This window comes from Patiria miniata, unplaced genomic scaffold, assembly GCF_015706575.1.
Source record: "Patiria miniata isolate m_02_andy unplaced genomic scaffold, ASM1570657v1 HiC_scaffold_17, whole genome shotgun sequence".
NCBI lineage: Eukaryota > Metazoa > Echinodermata > Asteroidea > Valvatida > Asterinidae > Patiria > Patiria miniata.
The window spans coordinates 4819166-4844430 of record NW_024037055.1 but is presented as its reverse complement, the minus strand read 5'-3'; the positions used below and the strand labels follow the sequence as shown (position 1 = coordinate 4844430).

Below are 25265 nucleotides of genomic sequence, written 5' to 3'. Positions count from 1 at the left end.
ACCACCACGCTTGCCTGACCGCGCTTGCTTGAGATGGGGACTGGCAGCATAGGCCTAAGGGGAAAAATTATAATCCATTTTGGACCTAGAACTGGCAAGTAGGGTGGCATTCCAAAGCATTTGTCTTTTGATTTGTATCGGGAGAAGTTATTAAAAAAAGTTATTTATTTATTTATTTATTTAATTATTTGCCTTTTGCCTCATTGTTAAAAAAAACTCCAAAACTGATGTTAACTGCCCTGTATACTTAATGAAAAATGAAATGTTTAAGAATATCTTTATTAACGGAGATGTGATTTCATATTGTTTCACTACAAACTTATAGTTTTTTGTAAAACTTGAACTGAAGAGAGACTGTATGTGCAGTGACCAGTAGAGGGCGCCATTGCATAAGGCTAGTGCCTTTTGTGGATGAGTGAAAAGCAGATCACAAAAAGTTTGCTGAACTATTGCTTTGCCGAATGTATGGGGATTTGTTATGAATACGGGGTGATTTATTTTTAATGTAGTCACAAGCATACAACTTTCCTAAAATCAGGGATTTTCCTTTTTCTCCCCCTTCCTTTGCATGCCGTTACATACATGTATGAAAAAAACAACAACACTGTAAACAGTGCAATAGCTCATGCGGGTCAACTTGGGCCAAGTTTGCGCAAGGACTATTGTTGATCAATGGTTAACTAACGTTTGCCCGAACTCTGTCTAGTCGACGGTGGTTGACTACGCTAGTCGACTATTTGGAACCAGCCTACTGGGGTTGGTTGCTTCGCTGGTGACCAATAGCCGCGCGCATTCATAACGCTAGCAGAGAGCCAGGATCCAGAAGTTTTGCAATGACATTTTGACCAGCGTTTGCCTAGAGACGTTCGCACGTTGCTATCAGTGCGCAGGCGTAAGGTACGTCACAAATCAACCACTAGTCGACTAATGGTCCTTGCCCGAACTTGGCCCAAGGTTAGCCCCAAGCGGTTCGTTTAGCTCTGATGTACAATCTCACAAAAGAGATGTGTCACATGGTGCTACTGTAAATCTTTATCTTACAGAAATATTTGCTTAGCACAAAAGAAAGTTTCCAGCCAAGATGTTATACTGCACATATGAATACTCCTTGTGACTGGTTCCCATCTTCCTTTTAGCTTTAGCAATTAAATTTTCCTTAAGCGATACTTTCTGCTCAACAACTCCATAAAATCGGTGCCAGCACTTTTTTGTAACACGTGCTTGACACAAGCTGATCACAAGCAACAATATGCGAAGCGATCCCTGAAACATTTTATGATGTCTGAGTGCATTTGGAGGGTCGTTTACAGGCTGTAAAAACATGATGGTCATGATAACATCAATGACTCAGTGCTGAAAATATTCATGTAGCGATACAGTATCGTTGAGTGAGAGAGAGACGACACTGTGCAGTAAAGTATAGACTGGAATGCTTCGTGGAGTGAGAATTGTTTTAAAAAACTCCAAAATGTTGTCACTTTGAAACTGTCAGCTCTGTATGTCCTTTGTACCGGTCAGGCTACATGTCGAAGTACTTCTTTCTTTTTTTAACATGGCAGCGAGTGTTACAGAGGTGTGTACACAATGATGCCATTTTTATTGGTTATTTTAGTTATATTTTTAATGGTTATTTTGATCTTATGTCTGATGATTTCTTCGTTTGTGTTTTTTTTTTCCAGGATAGAGATCGAGTGACGCCCAAGGTTCATCTGCAAGAGTCGGTGGAAGAACTGAAGAGGTTCAACTCTCGGCGTAAACTCAAGGTTGGTGTAAAACGCCTTCACAGCTGTGGGTGCCTCTATGTAAAACCTTTTTATATTTTAACGCACAGAGTTGTTTTTAAGTCACTCACAAGTCAGTCACAATTCAATCACAAGTCCAATCATAAGTCAAATCACAAGTCCAATCATAAGCCAATCACAAGTCAAATCATAAGTCAATCACAAGTCAAATCACCAGTCAATCACAATTCAAATCATCAGTCAATCACAAGTCAAATCATAAGTCGATCGCAAGTCAAATCATCAGTCAATCACAAGTCAAATCATAGGTCAATCACAAGTCAAATCATAGGTCAGTCACAAGTCAAATCATATGTCAATCACAAGTCAAATCATATGTCAATCACAAGTCAAATCATAAGTCAATCACAATTCAAATCATGCATTGTTTATGTTTAGCCATGCATAATTGAGCCCTGCGTTATGTTCGATATCATCTGCACTACTTCTGTATGTCATCTGCACTGCCTCAACCCATTAACAGTGATTGTTGGACGATTTTGGAGGATTGAGGCAATGGTCAACCCTCCACTGAACAAATTCAAGAAATGACGATGATCTGTGAGGATTGAGGCTGAATCCAATTTCTACATAGTGGCAGTTGGAGGATTTTTCAGGATTGAGTATGGTTCTTAGTCAATAGGGCCAAGGGGGTTAGGGTTAATTTCAAATCATGGCACTTCTTGAATGATCCACAAGGCACTGCAGAGGTTAAGTTATATTAGTTTTTAAATTTTGATATGAAAATGAAATTTTGATTTTGTTAATTTTTACACCCACAGGGTGCCGTTTTAGCAGCAGTGGCCAGCGCCAAGTTCACCAGTTTCTACAGCGATCCCAACACCAAACACATCACAGACTTTGCAGACGAAGACCCAACATCATCAGGTGAGAATGGTAACACTAATATCGCCTGGCTTGCGATCCTTCTCATCTCATGAGTGGGAGTCCAGGTGCTAACCTTACTACTTCCCTTGAACGACTCAACCCCGCTGGGAGTAAATACGTCACGCACCCAGGACGTCAACAAAAAAAATTTGTTGGCTCATGAATATGTATGAGAGGTCAAGTAACAAGTCTAGGCAAGAATGTGTACATCTAGAAGCCAAGTTGCGCCATATTTGTGTGCATAGCATCACAAAATGCGTACTCGGTAAAGTATATAGTCTAGTGCAAAGTATGTACTGGGATTCTGTTACACCTACGTGAACTCTTTCCACGTAAACGTGAACCTGTAACTTTCAGGGAGAGTTATAATGTATACTCATGATAATGTGTGTGTATAAACGCACGTTTCCGCCAGTATTGGTGCTCAAGGCGCTACATCATTATTACCCTGCTCATTGGGCCAATGAAACATTCGAAATACCATCTCAGCTCCCTGGGGAGTATACAGCTTCAGTGCTGCCATTTCAGCGCAAGGCAGCTAAAATCAATCACAATAACCATCTCTGCCCTCACAGGTACCCCTTTACTCCTGGGTGGAGAGAAGCAACGATTGACAAAGTGCCTTGCCCAAGGGCACACGCACCACAACCCCAGGCTGGGCTCGAACCCACAACCTGCAGAATTACCCGCGGACCACGAGGCCTTGGCACTCCAGTTGTCGCACATTTGATAAAAAACAAGTTGAAACTTTAATTCTCTGTGTTCTTGCCACAGGTGCCGTTGCCCAGGTCCTGGACAGTCTGGAAGAGATCCAGTGCCTGACAGACTGCGACGAGAAAGATCTGGACTTCCTGCACGGAATCTTTGAGGACAACCAGCTCCACTCTCTACTCAATGTAAGTCAGATTCTTCGTTTCTTGTTCTCGCATGCTATTTGTGTTTTCACTTCTAGCACTTTCATATAGCACACCTCTTTCTCACAGGAATTCATACTATGTTTATGGGTTGAAACTGCTCTCAAATCGTACCGGTACGCGCCAATTTGGTGTGGAAGGACCTGAAAGATAACCCCACCTTGTCAGGCCTATCAATAATTTCTCAGACATGAATCAGTGTTCTCTGCAAGAGGTTTTAGGAGGGCAGGCCGTCCTGCTACTATTTTTGGTTACTACAGCTCATACATACTGGTATTCATGATCGAGGGCCGAGTTCTCACCGGTCCATTCACCATCATGTGTCAGCCGCTAGTTTTGCTGTTTACCAAGCGTGCACGCGAGGTTTCACGCACAGGTTAAATACGCATGTGTAGTAGACTGTAGCATGTTACCTGTGGGCTAGTGCACTACGTATGTAGTTATTAAGCAGTCGTGGAACTAGCGCACGGGGGTAGTGCGCCCTAGCAGCAGCTACATGAAAAGATGGGGCACAACGACATATTGCCAATAAAACTTAAAGACGTAACTTCATAAGATTATTGTAAATACTGCCCCACTTAACTTTCGCCTTAGTAGGATGTCAAGCTTGCCAAGAATAGTTGGAATCATGTAAGGGCCTGTCTCTCCATTCATATCTGGGACGAGTTCTGGAAAAGTTGCTGGTAGAATCATTCACTTTGTCCAGAAAGAAGCTCTGCATTTGCACCGGGCGTTTTTCCGGGGAAATTTTCATCAGCAACTGCTTGACTCACCAATACTGATAACTACATTGCGGGAATAAAAGAAAGATACAGTAACATAAAATGACTTCAGATGGTCAACAGAGGGCGCTGTTCATACACTCTGGAGTTCAGCACAGGAAGGGCACTTGCCCTACTCTGCACAGCTGTATGACTCAATAAGATTAGCATTCAACAGTACTGGAGTGTGGAGCACAACAATGTGTAAAGTTGCTCTTGTACATATGTAAATCAAGTTTTTTTTATTCATAAATTTCAGCTTGATCCTTGTAGAATTGGGGAGGGGGAATAAAAACAAGTCAAAAACATCAAAATTATACCTATACCTAAATATATCCATTGAAGTCGTCTTCTATCACAGTTCACAGTGCTCGATACATCTCTGTAGAGCTATAATCATGCTATAAATTCAGAATATGAGCTAATCAAACTTGGGCATATCTCTCTTCTGGACAGACTGTTTCGTACCATAAGGCACTCTTCAGCAGAATGCTGCTGGTGAGTGCCTTATGGTACGAAACAGTCTGCCCAGAAGAGAGATATGCCAAAGTTCGATTAGCTCATATTCTGAATTTTTTGCATGATATACCTAAATTTACATATTATTTTACACTAAATACACCGTTATTTTCCCCCGACTTGTGTGAAAATACGTACATGTATGAAACACATTTGTGTATTTTTGTTTTCAAGAGGCTCCATACATGTAAGTAAAAAAACCAATGTCTGTTGGTCATCAGTGTGTCGTCCTGGTTTTCATTGACAATCCTATTGTTATTCAAATGAGCCAGGCATGTCATATGGGGTGAGATATTCTACTCTACATACAATGGGCCATGTCAATCCTTACTTATCACGTTATGGCCTGACTGACATTTTATTACTGCATTTTATTTATATGTGCTGTTCTTCACGTTACTCTTCACATACATTGTAGGTGTGCATTGTACATCGTGTTTTTGTTTGTTTTTTTTTTTTTACCAATTAAAACATTCATGTGTCACGTTCCCCTTCACCATTAATAACCATGAAAAGTATTTTCCTGTACAAGACTTTACTGAAGCCTTCTCAATTTTTTTTTTAGTTTAAACTTTAAGATTTCTTGTATAGTTTTACCTTTTGAAGCTACTGTCAATATGTAGTGGATTCTGAACCGGGTATATGGCTAAATAATGTAATTTGTTGGTTTTGGGTTATATTTTTGTATGTATGTTTTTTTAAATACTCAAGGAGTATAAGACATGATGGAAAAATCTTTGAACTTGACTTGTAATTAGTTTTCGTATTTAGGTTACTTAATTGAATCTGAATTCCTTTAAAAAAAAATTATAACGATATCACACACATCCATCTGCACTTGAATATCTGCAAAAAGGAGGATTTAAATTCATGCCAATTCAATCTTTTCCCAGGTTTTTAGGGCAGTGTGTCAATTTTTATATTGTGTGAACTTTAGGCCCCTAAATGTCTAGAAAGTGACATACATATTTAATCGGTCTGTACAAATAACATAACACAACCTTGAGACCAGTTCATAACTTCAAGTGAATTTGACAGCAAGTTCATTTTCCCTTTTTATCCCCCTGGCTTTAGCCAAGAAAGGGGGGTATTGCAATAGTGTATTCCTTCTGTCCGTGTCCGGTATGTGTGTTCATTTTAGTTAGGTTCCCTGTTTAGTGCTGTCATATGAAAAGTCAGACTTCAATCTCAACCAAACTTGGTGACAATAATCTTGGGGTAGGGGGACTTCAGATGATTTGAGAAATTTTAGGTCAAAGGTCATCTAGGGGTCAAATGAGGTCATTGTTGATTTTGGTTAGGTCAACTGAAAAGTGTGCTTACTAACTGACTGTATAAATACTGCCAGCATGCCAGGGGGATCGCGCAAGTTTCACTTGCAGTATTTTTTTTATACATGTAGGGCAGTGGTGGTCATGGTGGAAGTCGGCTTGAAATGAGTATTGTCATTACCGTGAAATTCACTTTTCCTTGGGCCTTTCTGAACAAAAAAATCTATGCCGTCCTATTGCACTGCATATTGCAGTAACATGGTCACAGTGGCTGCATTTGGTTCTCGTTTGTCTGGAAGATATAAAAAGAGGAATTTAATATTACTTCCTTCCCCAGGAAGTGCAGTTACCAGTAGCATTGTTGTTCAGTTGTGTGCTACAAGCATTGTATTGTAATTTTGGGTTAATGGATAACATCACACTGCCATTAGTTGGCAATGCAAAATGCACAATGTAACATGTTCCTGTCATTTTTGATGTTTTTATTCCTATCAGTACCTGTACCACCCCTAAATGTCCTGCTTGTTACTTCCTATACCAGCACTGTATGATTTCCTGGAACCATCAGTGAATAAATACAATGGTGATACAGTGTAATATAAATACAGTATAATATACCGGTACTGTTACTTTGCTTGCCAGTTTTTTGCAAGCTGACAGTTTCATGGACAATTTGAACCTGTTTTTGTGTGTGCAAACACTGCCCCCAATTTTATTAACTTATCACAGTCCACCACATTTTGCTTGCAATCAGTTACACATCCGTGAATTGGTACAAGCCAGCTAGTCTGGTTCCCTGACCTGACATTTCCCTGATGTCTATAACTTGCTTCGTTTCGTCGGAAGTAAGGTCAGGGAACCAGACTACAAGAACAGCATTTTTTTTTCTTGGTCTCTCCAGCATCTGTGAACACAAAAATTGAAACAGGTCATTGTAACAACATTAGCCACAAAATTACTAATAACCCCAAATCCATCCATTTCTGAGAATTAAAGTAAGAGCAAATGTTGTACATGTATATTCCCTTTAAAAAGGACAATGACAGTGTACATACATACATGTATGTATGTTTTCCTGAAAAAGTAGAGTTGCATTTTTGATTGTACACAATAAAAAGCAAGTGATTAAAATAGTTACTGAATTGTTTACAAGAGGACTATGCAGCTCTTGCCGACTTTGCCAACTCGATGGTCAATTCTGTTCACGCTTCAAAAATCTGAGATATTTTCCCCGATAATTCATAACAAGTGTGCATGGGGTCCGGTGTCTTTCTCGTTGCGTGGGGCATTTCTGCTACTTCCTCCTTGAGCTGTCCTCAATCAATATCGCACGCTAATTGGCCCCACTGTCCACTGCGCTTGTAATCAGTTCACTTCAAGCCCCCCGTGGCGGTAAATGGATCATTCCATCTGCTGTTCTTTTCCCCGGGGGAGAATCATGTATCAGTGCCATTACTACATCAGGGGCATCCCTTGATGGCCCAATGAGAAGCTGTACCCTAAAATCATCCTTTGCAACTTGTGCCTGTTACATTCGTTATCATTTATTTCAGCCAAACTCTCCGTGGCAGTAAATGGATCATTCCTTCTGCTGTTCTTTTCCCTGGGGGAGAATAATATATCAGTGCCATTACTACATCAGGGGCATCCCTTGATGGCTCAATGAGACGCTATACCCTAAAATCATCCTTTGCAACTTGTGCCTGTTACAGTCGTTATCATTTATTTCAGCCAAACCCTCCGTGGCGGTAAATGGATCATTCCATCTGCTGTTCTTTTCCCCGGGGGAGAATCATGTATCAGTGCCATTACTACATCGGGGGCATCCCTTGATGGCTCAATAAGACCTATACCCCAAAATCATCCTTAATAACTAATCTGCTACATTTGTAATCATTTAGTTCATGCCCCCCCCCCCTTTTAAATGGATCATTCCACCTGCTGTTCTTTTCCCCGGGGGCGAATCATTATATCAGTGCCATTACTACATCAGGGGCATCCCTTGATGTTTCAATAAGAACCTACCTATACCCCAAATCACCCTTTGCAACTTGTGTCTACTACATTTGTAATTATTTATTTCAACCCCCCCCCCTTTTATATGGATCATTCCACCTGCTGTTCTTTTCCCCGAGGGCGTATCATATCATTGTTACTTCATCAGGGGGCATCCCTCGATAGCCCAATAAGAAACTACGCCTCCCATCATCCTTTACAACATCTATACGCGGACTTGGACTCGGCACTTTTTTTCCCCCTAATTTCTTACCGTGTGTATGTTTACACAGATTGCACGCACGTTTTACACGCCGCGGTGTGTGTGCGGACATGCAACTTCCCGCATCAACTCGTTGAATTTGTCACTCGGTGAACTAAATTTTTCACCCTCCTCCTCCGTGTGTGTGTGCGTGTGCATATATATGCCTGACATATAAATATACACAGAGTATTGTGTACAGCGTAAGCAAGTCGTTGCGGTCAGCCTGAGTTTATCAGGTGATTTAATGACACCGTTCATTGAGCGAGCATGGTGTTGCATACAGATAGATTGTGTATTCCATGTATTCTGTATACCTGCCCCAGATCTGCGATATTGGGTGATGGTTTTATAGTGAGGCATCAGTGCGATTGTTTTGATTCGGTTGGTGGTGATATAAAAGACGTGAGATGTTTCGTGTCTTGAGCTTTTGCTTCCGGATTGCTACGTCGTAATAAGGAGAGGCTTTAAGGCGGTTGGATCGAGCAAGTCGAGTTTTGTTTTTGATTTGGAGTCCTGACTTCATTAGCTGCATACGTGTGCTAGTTGGTGCTCATCTCGATCAGCCTGTAGTGTTGAAACCTGTACAGTGTACATGTACACTGTATATGGTCCTCTGTGCCATACTACAGCTGATAACATGGAACTTTATTGATGGCCAGCTCCGGTGCCGACGACCAAGTTGTGAAAAAGTGCAGCGTGGCTTGGAACCATCTGCCTCAGCACCGAGTCCCGTCGGACTCATTAATTTAAAACCCTTCATTAATTAGACAGACTGATAACCAATGAGGTTTGGCGTGTAACTCTCTTTGACCTGTGTAAGAGCTAAATGGTTTCATCTCGTTAAAAAAAAAACACCACGCGCTGTCGCCGCATCCTGGAGAAGAAGCCATAAGATGGGTTGATACCGGTTGGGACGGAGCGCCGGGCGGAGCGTCTTGATGGTAATTGGTCCGATGAGGATGGATCGGGCAACGGCGTCGACGCGAAGGGACTAATCAAAGCACTTCGTCAGGCTGTCCTAGGATTTGTTCCCACAGTTTCATCATTGTTCTGCACTCACTAGCTTACTCCCAGTCAGTTTGTGGCCATTTCTGCAAATCTCTGAGAAATTTCCTGTTGTGAATTAAGAATGCAGTGACCAAAGGAAGTGAAATTGCAGTGCTGGCGAAAGTGGCAACAATTTTTTGAACTTATTTGCAGTAATTTCATTTGCTTCGTTATATATCGCGGTGTGACAGACTTCTACACACTCTGCTACCAGCATCCGAGCTACCCAATTTAGCAGTGGGTCAATTTGCACAGTCACTCACTCCTGGTCCTGAGCAGAGCATACAATGCAGAAAGGCCCATCCTCCAGTTTCTACAGATAATCCTTTATTGAAACAAGCCAGTTGATAAGATAAAGAGATCTGACAGTTACAGGTGTTGCAAGCTAACGGCCAGCCAGTCCTGACTCGTGTGCATGTGCCGGTACGTTACTGTGGATCGTCACTGCGTTTGGGAGGATGTATACATTTCCCGCTGCCACACCTCCCGACATCTGTTACGAGTTTCGGACTCATCATCTTGAAGTTGAGGGGTTAACGTGTGAACTGTGTCAAGGAGGTTCTCCAGTCTGCAACTGTTGTCGAATTCGAGGAGCGGTCTTTTGCTTGAAACTCCACACACAAATGGTGTTCATCGGTTGATGCAGATCCTTCTTTCGGCTTTCAAACAATCGCCTCGTCTGGCAAGAGCAGATTCTCAGTCTTGTCTTAGAGGAGAAGATTTTTATTCTTCTCTTCTTCGCGATGGTCGTGGGAGGCCTGGGCAACTATTACTCGGCCGAGCTGGCGTTTGACCGGATGTTGCGGCAGCACCGGCGGGAAATACCCAGCGGACTGGACCTGGAGAGCGCATTTGAAAAATGGGTAAGTCTGGAAACCGAGAAAACACCAGAAGACTTGAGGCAAGTCTAGTGAAAATGGTCCCAGAGTGCACACAATTTGATTCAATTGATTCAGAATGGCTATTTGTTATGTAGACGTAGTGTCATGCATCTGGTCTACACAGTGGGCTGGATTGTGCTCATTCGTTACTGTTATGGGGTATTCCTATACAATACTACTGCTCGGCTCACAACTTATAGCTGGTCCAAGAGTGCACACAATTCCATTCAATTGTTTGTTGCCAGAATGGCTGTCATTAGAAGTCTTTTCATGCATCTGGTATACGCGGTGGTCCGGATTGTGCCCATTCATTACTGTTATGGGGTGTTCCTATACGATACTACTGCTAGGCTCACAACTTAAAGCTTCATATTTATAACCCATTGAGGAGTGCCAATTAACAGCCACAATGAACACAACTGTGTTGGTCTCTATTAAGACACTTATAGGTAACGTACCGGTACGTAACATGGACAGACATTTTTCAGTCCATGCTAGGTATGTAATAATATTCTGAACATGATACCTTGTGACATCTGAAATATACAGTTGATTGCCTTGGTTTTTACAGGTATACAAAATTTTAATGGCCTTTTCCGCAGTGTTTTACTTTTTTTGACACGTCAATAAATGCAAACTTTAAACGGTCATAAAACTTGTCAACAGAATGTCCGATTGAAGTACAACAAACAGTATTGTAAGGAGAATTGTATTCTCTTTCCTAAATACCGCAAACCCTCATTTCATCCTCTGCCCAGTTCTGTCTCATTTTGCTAGAACACCTCACATACTTCAAAATGATTCTAAAGCCAAAGATGGAGCCGAGTCTGGAAACCTAACCAAGATTTGGAAAATGGCCCACATTTTTTTTCACACGTCACCGGAAATTGTGCTGAAATCTGTCATGTGTAATCATCGCAATTGGCATAATTGGGCATCTCGCTGTTCACAGCTGACATCGGTTATTGTTCTGACAGCTGTCACCGTGTGGTGTGGTGCTCACCCACAAGCCAGCTGTTTTGGGGGACATTTGTTGGCCAAATTGCAGTAAAATGTACGTGCACAAGCGTGTCCCAATAAACATTGTGCACAAAGAAATCGCTGATTTTCTCAAACGTTGGTCAGACTAGCTAATCAAATTTTATAGCATTTTCAAGCCTATGGTCTTGTTTATAATTGGTGAAAAAAATCAAGAAAATCCAACAATGCAAACCAGAGATATTGTTGATTTGGTAAGGCTATATTATTTTCCTCCTGCACAATTAGAATCCTGTAGTTAAGCATGTTAACAAAGAACTTCAAAAGGGTCTATACAACGTTGACGCTCGAATAATTTGCATTTAGAGCAGTTGCCGCGTGCTTTTGAATATGCTTCTTCCATGAAGAATCAAATAAATACCCTCTAGCTATGCTGTTTCTTCTTTTATTTATTTCCCAAATGCAACATAAAGGCTATGCAATATTTCAAGCATTGCGTAACACATACCAATAACCCAATAAGTGTGGAAATTACATTGTGCACTATGTGCAGGTTGAAAAAATACATAGCCTTACCAAATCAAAGATATCTCTGGTTTGCATCGTTGCATTTTCGTGATTTTTTTCACCAATTATGAACAAGACCATAGGCTTGAAAATGCTATACAATTTGGTTAGCTAGCCTGACCAACTTTGGAGAAAATCAGCGATTTCTGCATGCACAATGTTTATTGGGACACCCTGTATACTCGTGCATGTAGGTGAACTCTCAACTACACTGGCATTTCAAGGAGAATTCTATTATCTGAAAATAATTTGACGTTATCTGAAATTAATTTGATATTATCTGGAATTAATTCGATGCTATCCTGATGGCTCCATAAAGTTATTTGCCTTTCTCATTGTATTATTGGCATCCCTGGAAATGTTGGCAAATACTCAGGAACGATTTCCCATCGGACGTGCACTAAAAGATTGCCCAACATTAAGCAACGTTTGTACATGGGAACGCACACCTGTTTTTGAAGATGCGCGTAATTGCAAATGGACCTGCGAGGTTGCTATTTTCGGTGTGCAATTTATCCCCTGTTGATTCTGCTGTTGGAGTAAACACCCACATACATTATGCTGATCATTCCTTGTACTTGCATCTGTAGCGGATCTAGGACATTCCAAAGGAGACGGTAAGGGTGTTGGAATCCAAGATTTTTCAAGGGGGTGGGATGAGGCATACATTTGTATTACAGTCAACATGTAAAATGACCAATGTCCCGAAGCAGTCAGTCAAGACTTGGACTTATTGAGTGATGACGTTATGGGCTTCGTGTGCCAACAAAAGAGGGCGCTTGTTATCACTTTAAGAGACCAGTGGACGCGACATGGACATGCGGCGTGTGCATACCGTGATGGTTCGCACGCCAAGTATGCACGATTTAACCTAAATGTGCACAAGCTAAGGCATAGTGCCCTACCGCGTGCGTATCAATCGGGCGTCTACGGTGTACGAATGCATTCAAATTTCTCTTTTGATGGACTAGTCTCTAACCCCCCCCCCCCCCCTAACTATGGATACATTCGAAGTCCAAAATGGATGGACCAGGAACCAGTCTAGGTCTCCCCACTCTCCTTTTCTGGCCGTTGAAGGAGTACTTGTGCACGCAGTCCATACGGGGAACTTAAAAAAATTTGGGATTTTTCCATTAGGTAAATAATTAAAAATAAAATTCGTTGGGAGAGGATACGGGGAACTTAGAAAATTTGGGATTTTTCCATTAGGTAAATAATTAAAAATAAAATTCGTTGGGGGAGGATACGGGGAACTTAGAAAATTTGGGATTTTTCCATTAGGTTAGTAATTAAAAATAAAATTCGTCGGGGGAGGGGGCGTGGTTAGGCACCCTAACCACCCACATAGATCTGCCCTTGTTTTTAGACCCACACAGCATACAGCTAAAAATCACAGTATATTTCCCAGAGTCAGAAAATTTCATACTATTACTATTAAAACCTACCATTGAGAGTCCCAGAACATTTTTTTTGTTTAAATATTATTTGGTATCTCAATCTGGTGATCTTGATCTTATCTGTTTCCCATGTGCATGGCCTTGCCTTTGATGGACAACCATGATTTTTATAGACATGCTAAAAAACAGGTTTTTGCCCCAGGAGCATGTCAAGAAAAAGCCAATCAATGTTCAGGGCCCCTAAGGGGGACATGGTCACGGTTAAGCACGGGCAGTTGCACCTGCGGCTAAATAAAACATCACACCGGTAATTGGTGTCCTCCAAACTCAACAACATGATACACAACTGGGACTCCATCGTGTTTATCCCCCCCCCCCCCAACATCCCTCACCCCCACACCAAATGCAACATGTGATAACCTTCAGCTGGGGAGTATTTTAGGGTCGGCACATCCTGCATGTTGGGGTTGATGGGCAGATGATGAGCCAGTTGCTCACTATGATGTTTGTTTTTGGGCTTGCGTACAGATTGCATTATCTGTAAAAAAAAAAAAAAAAATTGACAAGTTAATGTTAGTGCATGTAAGTCTAGCAACCTATGTTTGAGTGCTGTAGGCCCATGCCCAGAATACATGTACATGTATGTTAGAGCTTTAATCTGACAAAACATTTTGCAAGAGTGCAAATTTCAGGCAGATTCTGAAATCTTTTTGGGCTTAAAGATTTTTGAAAAAGCAAGTTACAATCAGTTTCTAAAATCTTATTTGGGCTCTAATATTTTTTCTTATTCAGACCAAAAATTAGAAAACAATCCAACTGAAATTGGTGACGGCGTGAAAAATTCCTTTTCTGTGTTCTTAGGGTGATATTTTAAGCAGATGGAGAATCTCACTGACATGACTGAAGAACCTCTCCTACATGTATGTAATTCTTCATAATAAATTATGAATTTGTTGATGCTGGTACCGGTAGTTTGTATAAATTCTTGTGTGAAACCTCATTGTAAAAAAAAACATTGCCACAATGATAATGAGAACTATTCAACAAGTACTTGAAACAATAAACTCACAGTTGCCTAGATGTATTTCAAACCCCATTTAATGTTGTAAAATGCCAATCACGACAACTTTGATATTTTTTAGACGACTGTAACACCTCACACATTACAGACCTGACTGCACCTGAGCCCATGCCCTTATCAAAGGACATTACGGCACTATATGAGGCCGGATTCCTGACTGACATTTTTTTTTCTCTCTGCAACTTCATCATGTCCCTATCCATGTTGCCTAACCGAATATCCAGTAACAGCAACTGCCTATGTACACGAAGAACTGTCTCAGAATCACCCCAGGTGGTCACATGCTGATGTTTGCATATTGGTACCCTGCAGAGATAAAAATAACGGATTAAATGACTATTTGGAAAGCCTTGAGAAACAGAATCAGACCACTTCAAGCACTGTTTGGTATTTTGGGGGCTCATGCTGTACACACACATGTCTAAATGTGAACACAACGGAAGACCGAACATCGAAACAATCTGCACGAGGAAAAAAACAAGGAATGCGGCTACCCAAAAAGGAGATTGCACTGTTCTTTGATTGATGATTCATCAGTTGAGCAGAAGAGCAAAGTTTATTTTGTGGAAAGCCTTCTCCGGATATAGACTTAGATGCAGTCGAAGTCTGCTTCCATGAGCAAAACGGTCAACAGAGTTGGAAGTATGTGGCGTGGTTACAGCTTCATCAGCAGAGGACAGAAAAAGAGAAGTAACTACATGTAACTATCTTACAAGAGCTTGGAATCAGTAGCAACATTGGTGGACAATTTGTTGAACTCCATGTTCGTTGACAGGGTGGTCATCAGCAATGAAAATCATCAGCATTGAAAATCATCAGCATTGTCTTCATTTCATCTGCAGATCAGTTTCCGGTAGCATCAGCTTTTAAGTACAGCTTGAAAAATTCAAACTAATCTGGGGGGAAAAAGCCGTTATGTGGAGAGTTTTTAATCAGCAGAGGCAGTGGTGGATACTTTCGTGAATGGTGGATCCACCACTATGATCCACTCTTGATGTGAACTCCTTTCTTGGTTGACAATTTGTCATCGCTATCGAAATCAGTGGAACCGTCATTCGTTTCTTTAGCAGAGAAACAAATGTACGTGCATGTTGCACTTTGTAAAGAGCTCAGAATAATCAGGGACATTGGTGGATACTTGTTGATGTGATTTCTGCTATGTGGATAAGCCGTCATCGTCATTGTAATCGGTGGGAACCATGATTGTCAGCAGATCAGAAGAACAGATAGTAGAACAACTTTTTGCAAAGAGCTTGGAACTATTCCGTGTAATAACTTTTCTGTGGAGAGCTTCAACTCAACAAAGGCAGTGGTGGATACTTGTTGATGTGAACTGGCATTCTCTGTTGACAAGCATTGAAAATCAGTGCATAGTCCAAAGTGAACGAACAAATTTAATAGTGATCTGCGATGAGCTTGGAGCCAACAGAGACATTGGTGGATACTTGTTGATAGGACGCTACATTTACTGACGAGCCAGTTATCTCCGTTGAAATCAGCGGAATGGTCGTGGTTTTATCAGCAGAACAGATTGAACAGTATTCAGCTCTAAGAGCTTGAACTAAGTCTGTGTGATACTATTTTGTGGAGGACTTAAAATCAACTGAGTCAGCAACCATGAATGTGGAAGTCACCGAGACGTGATTGCGGTAAACGGCATGCACTCGTGGCCCAGTAGATAATCAACACATCCTGGTGCTGTGATCAGCTGAGTTCTTTATCCACGTACCTGTAGCACTGCATTTCACTAAAATTACACGCCATGCTACTCCACAGCTACAGTTTGACGCAGAGGGGGCAGGGAGGCAAGTTCCGTCCTCGGCCCTTTGTGAGTAGCGAATGATGTTGAATGTTTCACACACATACATGTACATGTACCATGGTATGCTTGTCGATGTATCAGCTGTCAGTACCAAATTCAGTCCCATTTCATTTCATACCCAGTCATTAGTGACACACCGGTAGTAACAATAAATCAACGATGGAGATTGCGGAGTCTGCATGTACAGTATTAACCACAATCATCTAAAGATCTCAAAACAGTTTATATGTATGTATTTGGTTTCGAGATGGTGTCGATGAAAGACTGCCTTTGCAGTTTATTTTCAAGTATCATGAACAGACATCATTTCTTTCATCACAACTTAGCTCACAAAAGTCACATGCATACATGTAGTAACTTAAAATTCTGCCTTTAAAAATACCTCTGTGCTTAATGCAATGCAATACTGCATCCAGCAGCAACGGTGCCGCAGTGGCACATATTTATCATTCAAGCGACAGATAAAAACAATCTTTGTCATTGATTTTCTTTTTCAAATCTGAAATCGCACACGTTCAAGAAATATGGTCCTCCAAATTTAAAGTCGGTTCATTTTACTTTAGTAAAAATGTAAAAAAAAACAGTTTCTCGTCCCCACCCACTTCTGTGTTTTTTTGTTTTTTTAATTCATATAATTAATTTCATAAAAATTTAATTTAATTTGCAATATATTTTGCACGTGATCTTGTCAATATATTGTCTTTCTGTTTGTTTCCCACAAAATTGTATGGTAGCTATGAACTTGTAGCTCCTTTGGACACTATTTTATGTCAGAAAATTAGTCGAAAAAATTGAAGAATCCATCCGCTATCTTGGGGGGGGGGGGGGGGGGGGGAAGCGCCCGCCTCCTCCATTTTTTCAAAAAGGCCGGATGAGAAACTACTTGGTTTTTTTTTTTGACTCGGCAAACATGAACAGCAAGTATTCCCGCTGCAAACTCGCAAAGGTTTACACAGTTTAACACCGGCAAATCCGTAACAATTGTTTCTGGACGTCGTATTCGCTTCGCATTTGTATTCACATAAAGTATGACCCAGCGTGTATCCTTGACAGTGCTATTCAGTGATCTTGATTAACGTGACGATTACAAAATGAACGAAAACAAAAGTATTTCAAGGACCATTTAACCCATATTTTTCTGCATTATTTTTTTGCAACAACTGAATGCAATATTGCATCATCGACACTACTGCTTTGGAAAAAAAAAACTCAAAAATTACAAAAATCACAATTATAATTGTCGTTTCTGTTTAACAAACACAGACGTGTATAAAACAAATGGTGTAAATTGACTCATATTTAAAAGAATCTCGATCACGCACCCCCTGCGTGCCTTCTAATATCTACCCCGCCTTGCTCTGCTTGATACACGTCTCCCTCCACCCCCCCCCCCACCAATTTCCCTTGTCTCATGCTCTCGCTATCTTCTAATTGGCTCGTTTGGCCAGCATCTGTCAAGACTTTGAACTTGCGGGAATGCCGTGCCGGCGGACTGAACCCGCGGCTGGTCTGCATTCCTGCGGTGCCATGTGCGCGTAGCTGGCCGCTAGAACAGGGCTCGAATTACAAAACTTAGGTTAGATGATCTCTCTGGTATACCAGACACAAGAGTCTTGTGTTTGATATCCCCTTTACCATCATTAAAGATATACATGATACATTTTGGATCATTTTCTTTTTGATTCGAGCAACAATACTGCTTGCAATCTGAAGTAGGCTTATGTTATACATAACCTGTTGAAGTTATTGAAGTTCCAGCTTGATGGATATTAAACATTTTGATTAAAAAACAGGAATAAACCTTCATACATTTGTACATTGTTGTAATATTAATAATGTGTATTTATAAAGCGCACGTATCCACCATTATCGTTGATCAAGGCGCTACATCATTAATACCCAGCTCTCATTGGGCCAATGAAACATTCCAAAGACCATCTCAGCTCCCTGGGGAGTATTCAGCTCCATGCTGCCATTTGGGCGCAAAGCAGCTAAAATCAATCACAATATACCATCTCTGCCCTAGCGGGTACCCATGTTTTTTTCCCTCCTCATGTTACCAGCATGACCAGAATGCAAGCAGAAAAGAGTGGGAGCCAATTTGCTTTGAGGCATCCTCAGTTGCCATTGGCAACCACATCACTGGTGCACATTTTCTGTTGGAATGTACTATCTTGTCACTGCGCAACCAAAAATGTGTTTGTCTCCAATATGTAAAAAAAAAAAATTAAATTGAGGGATCGTTGTGAAATTGCAGGACAGAGAGAACAGTTGACGCCTTTCCAGCACCCAGGCTAAAATATGATTTATTGGCTTACGAAATACCATTTGACAACGTCCCCCAGTAGATAGTTGCCCGGAGCTTTTGCGATCCACGGAAATTCTGCTGACATTCTTCAAAAACCTTGGACGCAGTTTTCATTTTCAATAGACACCGCAGAAATGTCTTGAGTGCCTTTTTAACTGTCGGTGGATGATCTATTTCACATTCATATCAGAGTGTGCAGTGTTTTATTACAGGCCATGGGCTAATCATTTGCATCATCGAAGGGAGACAAACTGAAGTCTGTGTATTGAAATTTGGTTTCGATGTTCGCATAATGTACTAGCCGCAATGCGAGTCTTCCCAGTGTAGGTTACTCCGATAGCCTCGGGTCTGGCTATGAGTTGGTACATTGTAAGCAAATGCTTCTCTCGTTTCAGTCCCTATTGGTGACATTTCAAAGGTAGGGTAGAACATTTGCTGCTATCCAAGAAATTTAATGTAAATTTAATTTTAAAAAAATGTAGATAGGTTTTCTTCACCGGACACCCGACCTCCGTGAAATCAAGGGGGGGGGGGGGAGGGCTGGACACCATCTTCCCATGGGGGCGCAGTTCCAGACCATGGTTACTGGTAGACAATAACTACTGTTATTTGATTTCCACTGACACTTATCATGGTAACTCATACGGCTGTGCTTTTCTACAGATGCCAAATTTCCAGTGGGGAGAGTAGCCCCCCCTCCCCACTTCCCGTACGTACGGTGTTGGGATCATTTGCTGTTCATGCACTTTGTTAGTTATAACAGTACTCGACATCAAAAAAAAAAATGTTCAAAACCTAACCTGTTGAAGTTTCAGCTCTGTGGATAGTGCACTTTTCGAGAAAAAAAGGATCTTTTCCTGCCAGATGCCGGTTATATTATCCATGAAGAATTCTTAAGTTTTCCAGGCTTGTCTGTTGGACACCATTATCCTGAAAATATATTACTTCCAAATAAAAATGTTGCCCGCTGGAAATAATGAATCGATGATTCCGGACACTCAGGCCAACATTAATCAGCACAGGTGTTTGTGCCGCAATTCGGTCATAACTCTTGATGTGATCATTCGGAGAGCAGTAAACAGTACTTTGTAACACAATCCACTGTTGATTTATCACATCGTAGGCTCTCAGCTTGGGGGAGACACTGTCCCCCTTCCCTTTCTAACACCCCCCCCCCCCCCCCCCCATGAGATCAATAAGGAGAAGCGGCGAAACATAGAGCCGGAAAGAAATTGATCTGTGGATGAGAAGTTGAAGGGTCGAGAACATGAGGTGTACTCGGCAGATCCAGGGGTTTCAAAAGGCCGGGGTGGCTGGGTGTGGAAATTATTATTATAATTATTATTTGGGGGGGGGCACCAAAGGGGCTGGAAGGTGTTGTACATTTAGTTATTAAAAGGCGGAAAAATTGTGAACACAGATTTGCAAAGAAGTGTGAAGGCGATTTGGGAAAGAAGTTTGGCTTTTGTTCCCCCAAGTAGTATGTACATGTATGTGTGCCTGTGTTTATGGTGTAAATCGAGGACATACACACGTGCAACATCATCGATGAATCAAGGTCAGAAACCAATGAGGACTGTTGCAAAAAAGTTAGAGTAAATTCACCGGAGTTGAAATGTGTTCAACTTTGCGAATTCGCAGTGCGAAAACGTCCCCGACATCACAAATTCATGTTCACGTTCGCTTTCGTGCCGAATATGAACCGGCCTTTAGACAGCTAGAAATTTGTCAGGGTTGTTCCTGATTTCAGGATTTTTCCTGATATCAGGATTTTTCCCGATTTCAGGATTTTTTTTCCGATTTCAGGATTTTTCCTGATTTCAGGATTTTTTTCTGATTTCAGGATTTTTCCTGATTTCAGGATTTTTCCCGATTTCAGGATTTTTCCCGATTTCAGGATTTTTCCTGAAATCAGATTTTCAGGATTTTTCCAGATTTCGGGATTTTTCCCGATTTCAGGATTGAAAGCATCACTTTGTGAAATCCAGAATTCCTGAGGTTTTTGCAAGTTTATAAGAGATCAAAATAAATAGGCATTTTAAGGGTGCCATTAGGCAAATACAAACATGTATCATAGACCCTGCATTGCCCTCAGCCCTCGACAAGCCACTAAACCTCTGCTGATTATGTTACGTGGATTTTTCATTTTCTCTCAGTCTCACTCCTGCTGAGAAGATGAACGTTGCACATGCACTGGACGTGCAAACCTGCACGTACATGTACATGTATGTAATACTCCAAATTCTGATGATTTTTTTTCCACCGGGTTACCAACTCCTGCCTCATTGATTCATCAACTCGCTCGGCCGGTTCCCCGCCACAGGTGGGGACCGGCCGTTGCTCAGTAAGGCATTGGCTAATGAACTCAGATGAGTGTGAGGTGGTGTCTGCTTCACTGGTTCCCCGGCTCCCCATCTCGTGCTGGTATTGAGTGGTTGGAATTAAATACAAGGGGACAGTTAATCGGCTGTAATCAATCAATTAGGTGTATGATCATAAGAGAGAGAAAAAAAGCTCTGTTTTATTTCTTCAGGAAAATCTTAAATTAAAAGTAATTTGACCTGAAAACATAAATTATCTTCATTTTTTCTTTCATTTTAAAGGGAAAATACAACATTTGCAAACATCAAAAATAAAATTACCAAATCATTTTGAAATACCTTGCTGGACTGTTAGTGAATGACAGTGTAAAGCATCCTGTAAATCATGGCACCTGGTATACTGTCATTTTCAAGAAAAGTGGTATTTTTGTATCAATTTCCAACACTGATCGGCCGATCAGCGTTGGAAAAAAACTGGCTTTTTTTCCAATACTGGCCCCAATTGACCATCGCACTTGTTTGCAATCGATTACAAACCTATGAACGGGTACGAGCCAGCTAGACTGGTTCCCTGACCTTACAATTCCCCAATGTATGTAAACTGCTCTGTTTCTTCTTATATGGAGTCAGGGAACCAGACTACAGGAAAATGATTGTTTTCTTGGTTTTTATAGCATTTTCGAACCCAAAACCTCAAAAAAGTCAGTGTAACTATATTTGCTATATATTTCCAACCCCCCAATTCCATCCATTTCTGAAAATTACAGCAAAAACAAATGATGTATATTCCCTTTAATATTCGAACGTGTATTTTAAAAAATATTTTGATGGACCAGAACCAAAAAATATTAATGTGGTATCACGAAACTCACAAGTGCATGTACCGGTACCTGTGTAGCACCGGCCACTTCAAAGTCTCATGAAGGATAATTTTATTACGACTTGACTCCCATGTTTGCACTCCCATGTGACAGTGTCAACATTTTTCGGCATTTACCGTGGTCACAGCTTCAAAATCTTGTTACAGATGTATTTCCAGGTCAGATGCTTAAATTTTCACTCAGGAAAAGTACCGGGGCAGAGTCTGAATGTATATTTGCATTTACTTAAGATGAGCTTTGGCGATTCGATTTTGAAAAGTTACAGAGGTCTCGGGGGTCCTAGGTGATTGACTTTTCTTTGCACAACCTTAATTCAATATAAACTTTACTCAATGACTGAATTTTTCGCAAGGGTATTGTAAATTTCAATCCTTTCGTTTTTCAGCCCCACCAACATTTTATCAGCACTGTGTGCTGAGGACGTGTTCTGAGAGCTTTAAATAAACAATTTACAAGCTAATACTCGGTGGGAATCGAACCCACAACCTACGTACTGTGGCTCTCCGCCTTTTTTTAGACTTGTTGCACTACTGCCATCTTGGAGGTGCGTGCTCCAGATCCCCAGGGATGCGCGTAAACAGACCTCTCGTGCATTCATTGCTACTGAATTCAAAATAACAAGAAACACCTCCAACATGACTGCCGAATTCAAAAGGTCTATTTTTCTAAAGATCTATTTGATGCGAGGAGTTGCAGTCCCACCCGCGTTGAAAAACAAATTCATTCAATGTAACTTTGAGCACGCACTTGTACATGTACTATGCAATAGGTGTTAATGTATTCTTGTGCATGTCTGGCGTTATTGCTTTTGCAGCGAATGACAAATCAATGGACACAGATATTGGAAGGGGGGGGGGGGGGGTTAAGGGTAGTTTAGTGACCAAGGGCAATATGTTGCATGATTCATTGAACAGCCAAGTGAGCATGAAGCTAACCCTCTGGGTATAAGGTTGAGAAGGAAGCATAAAACTCAAACATAAACATGGGGGGGGGGGAGGGGGTAGGGGGAGGGGGATGTAGTGCGGAATATTGAGCCAAGAGTGAAAGCTAATTGATTCATTGGACAGCCAAGTGAGCATGAAGCTAACCTTCTCGGTACGAGGTCAAGAACGAAACATAGAACTCATAGTAATTTGAGGGGGGAGGGAAGGGGGGCCTGGAGGGGGGAGGGGGGGGGTAGGTGGAAGGGGGATGGTAGTGTTGGAGTAAAGAGCCAAGGGCAATGTGCTGCTTGATTCATTGGACAGCCAAGTGAGCATGAAGCTAACCTTTTCAGTACGAGGTCAAGAACGAAGCATAGAACTCAGTCATAGTAATTTGAGGGGGAGGGGGGTGGGGAAGGGGGTTGGTGAAAGGGGGGGGGGTGTTGGTAGTGTTGGAGTACATGGAGTATACATACATGTATGTACAGCCAAGGGCAATGTGCTGCTTGATTCATTGGCCAGCCAAGTGAGCATGAAGCTAACCCTCTCCGCTACGAGAACTTGGCATTCAACACAAACATAGTAATCAATACAGGAAATTAAAGGGGGCTCTCAACTTCCGTGTTTTTTGTTTGTTTTGTTTTACCAAAACCTCATGACAAGATTTGAAGGTGTGTATGGTGCAGATAGCAATATGATCAAGTTCACATTGCACCTTGTGACAATCTCTTTTATAATACAAACTCACAAAAGAGATCTGTTACGTGGCGAAACGCAGATCAGTACCTCCTTCTTTTGAGAACGTCTCTGGAAGACACTTAAATTCTCGGACTCTTCTTTTTCCTTAATGAATTCTATCCCAACTAAAAATTTGAAGAAGAAAAATAAAATGAAAATGGGCCTTCGTGGATTCAAGGGGCAGTTTCACGGGAAAGGTTGCAAAAAAGTCTCACGGGGGGTCAAAAATGAAACTTGTTGTATGGATACAACATGTTTATTTGTTGAAAGTACATACATAAAGGTACTAGAAAATGTTAAAGTCAGGGCTTAAACATTTTTTCGTTTCAATTTAAGGCACTTTACACTTTGCAAACCATAAAATTTGTCGAATAAAGGTAGGTATCATAAACTGCTAATTCCACATCTCAAACATGCTTAGAGTTGCTTTAAAATGATTGATAGTCATCACAGTAGTCATGTCTTGAATATTAATGCACTCTAGGTTATGAAAAATACCATGTTTTTTCATATACTGACGAAAAATTCAATTTTATAGCTCTCTTTTCCTTGAAAGACAAACTTTCATTTCTGATTTACAGAAAACCATGCAGCCTGCTGATTATTTGCACTTTTGTCCAAAGGCTGTGTACATGGTAGAACAATTGGCAAAAAAATTGTGTTTATAGTGTGCTGCGTTACATAGTTACCATGGTCTTTATCATTGCTATGAAAAGGGTTTACTATGTTCAGGAAAGGACAACAATTTTAACAATTACTACATTCAGTCAAGTTTGATCTTATGAAGCAACATTACAAGAAAAATAACCATAAAACTAGAGTTGGGAGGCTATACATTTGTGAGGCAGATCAGTTTGTACCTTGTTATTGTTCCACCTAACTAAATTTACGTTCAGGAAAGGACAAACTATTTAACAATGTTAAGCATACTGGTAGCACCGTGCATTTCCTGAATGACAATAAAGTTAGTCTGAAGTAATGTCCATTCAAATGATTATAATTATTGCTGGTGAAAACATAACTTTGTATTGAGACACTGATACCAGTATACATGTATACATGTACATGCCCCACAAAGAAATGCCTAGATAATTAAACTGTACTATCTAGCAGTCCAGTGAAAAAAAAATTCAGTCAGCATGGTGCTTTTTACAAAATGGGATCTAAGGAATAGGCACATCAAGCCCAAAACAGTTTAAAGAATTTGTACACACGTACAGTACATGTATGCACGGAGGAAGGTTCATGTGTATCTGTACTTGTTCCTTGTAAATGTTTCAAACATGTTCAGGAAAGGACACACATTTTAACAAGTTGTACATGATCAGTGCATGATAAGCTTGACTGTTCCATTTTCATAGCAATTACATTGTAAACTAATGAAATGGCTGCACACACAGAAAGAATTGTTAAAACAGTGCGGTACAATGTATAACAGATGTTGTTAAACTTGTTAAAAAAAAGTGTCCTATCCTGAACACTTGAATACACAGAAACTAGACTAAAACAGTAAATTTTGATTACATTTACTCAAACTAATGTGTGTATTTTGTGGAAGGGATGGTTTGAAACTGTAAATTAGCCAATTCCTGACAAATATTGGATTTAAGTGTGACTTGTAAAGATAAATGTATATGCACATGTTTACTCATTGTGTGTGTAATCATGAGGGAGTAAATGACCTGTAAGAACAAAATGTTAACACTTTCTTGCCTTTTAGTTGGTTTTAATTTTAGAACATAAACTTTACAGACAATATAAGCATAAATTTCATAAAATTTCTGCAACAATGGTTTTGCCAAGTACTCTGTTAAACTATATGTTCAGGAAAGGACAATGCAGTTTAACGACAATGTCATGACAACAAGCAAGGTTCGAGTCTGATTCTTTTTGTAGTCTGTTAAATCTGGTAAGTACGCCCCTAGGT

At 40.8% G+C, this 25265-nt stretch overlaps 1 protein-coding gene across 2 annotated transcripts in view; it reads left to right on the top strand.

Moving 5' to 3' along the window:
* Positions 1 to 25265, top strand: part of LOC119723573 (peripheral plasma membrane protein CASK-like) — a 111645-nt gene that overhangs the window by 44753 nt on the left and 41627 nt on the right. For both annotated transcript variants that reach the window (XM_038194294.1, XM_038194293.1), the window contains exons 10-12: positions 1680 to 1763; positions 2564 to 2669; positions 3444 to 3565. In XM_038194294.1, the coding sequence (XP_038050222.1) occupies positions 1680 to 1763; positions 2564 to 2669; positions 3444 to 3565 (312 nt within the window). The remainder of the gene's footprint in view (positions 1 to 1679; positions 1764 to 2563; positions 2670 to 3443; positions 3566 to 25265) is intronic.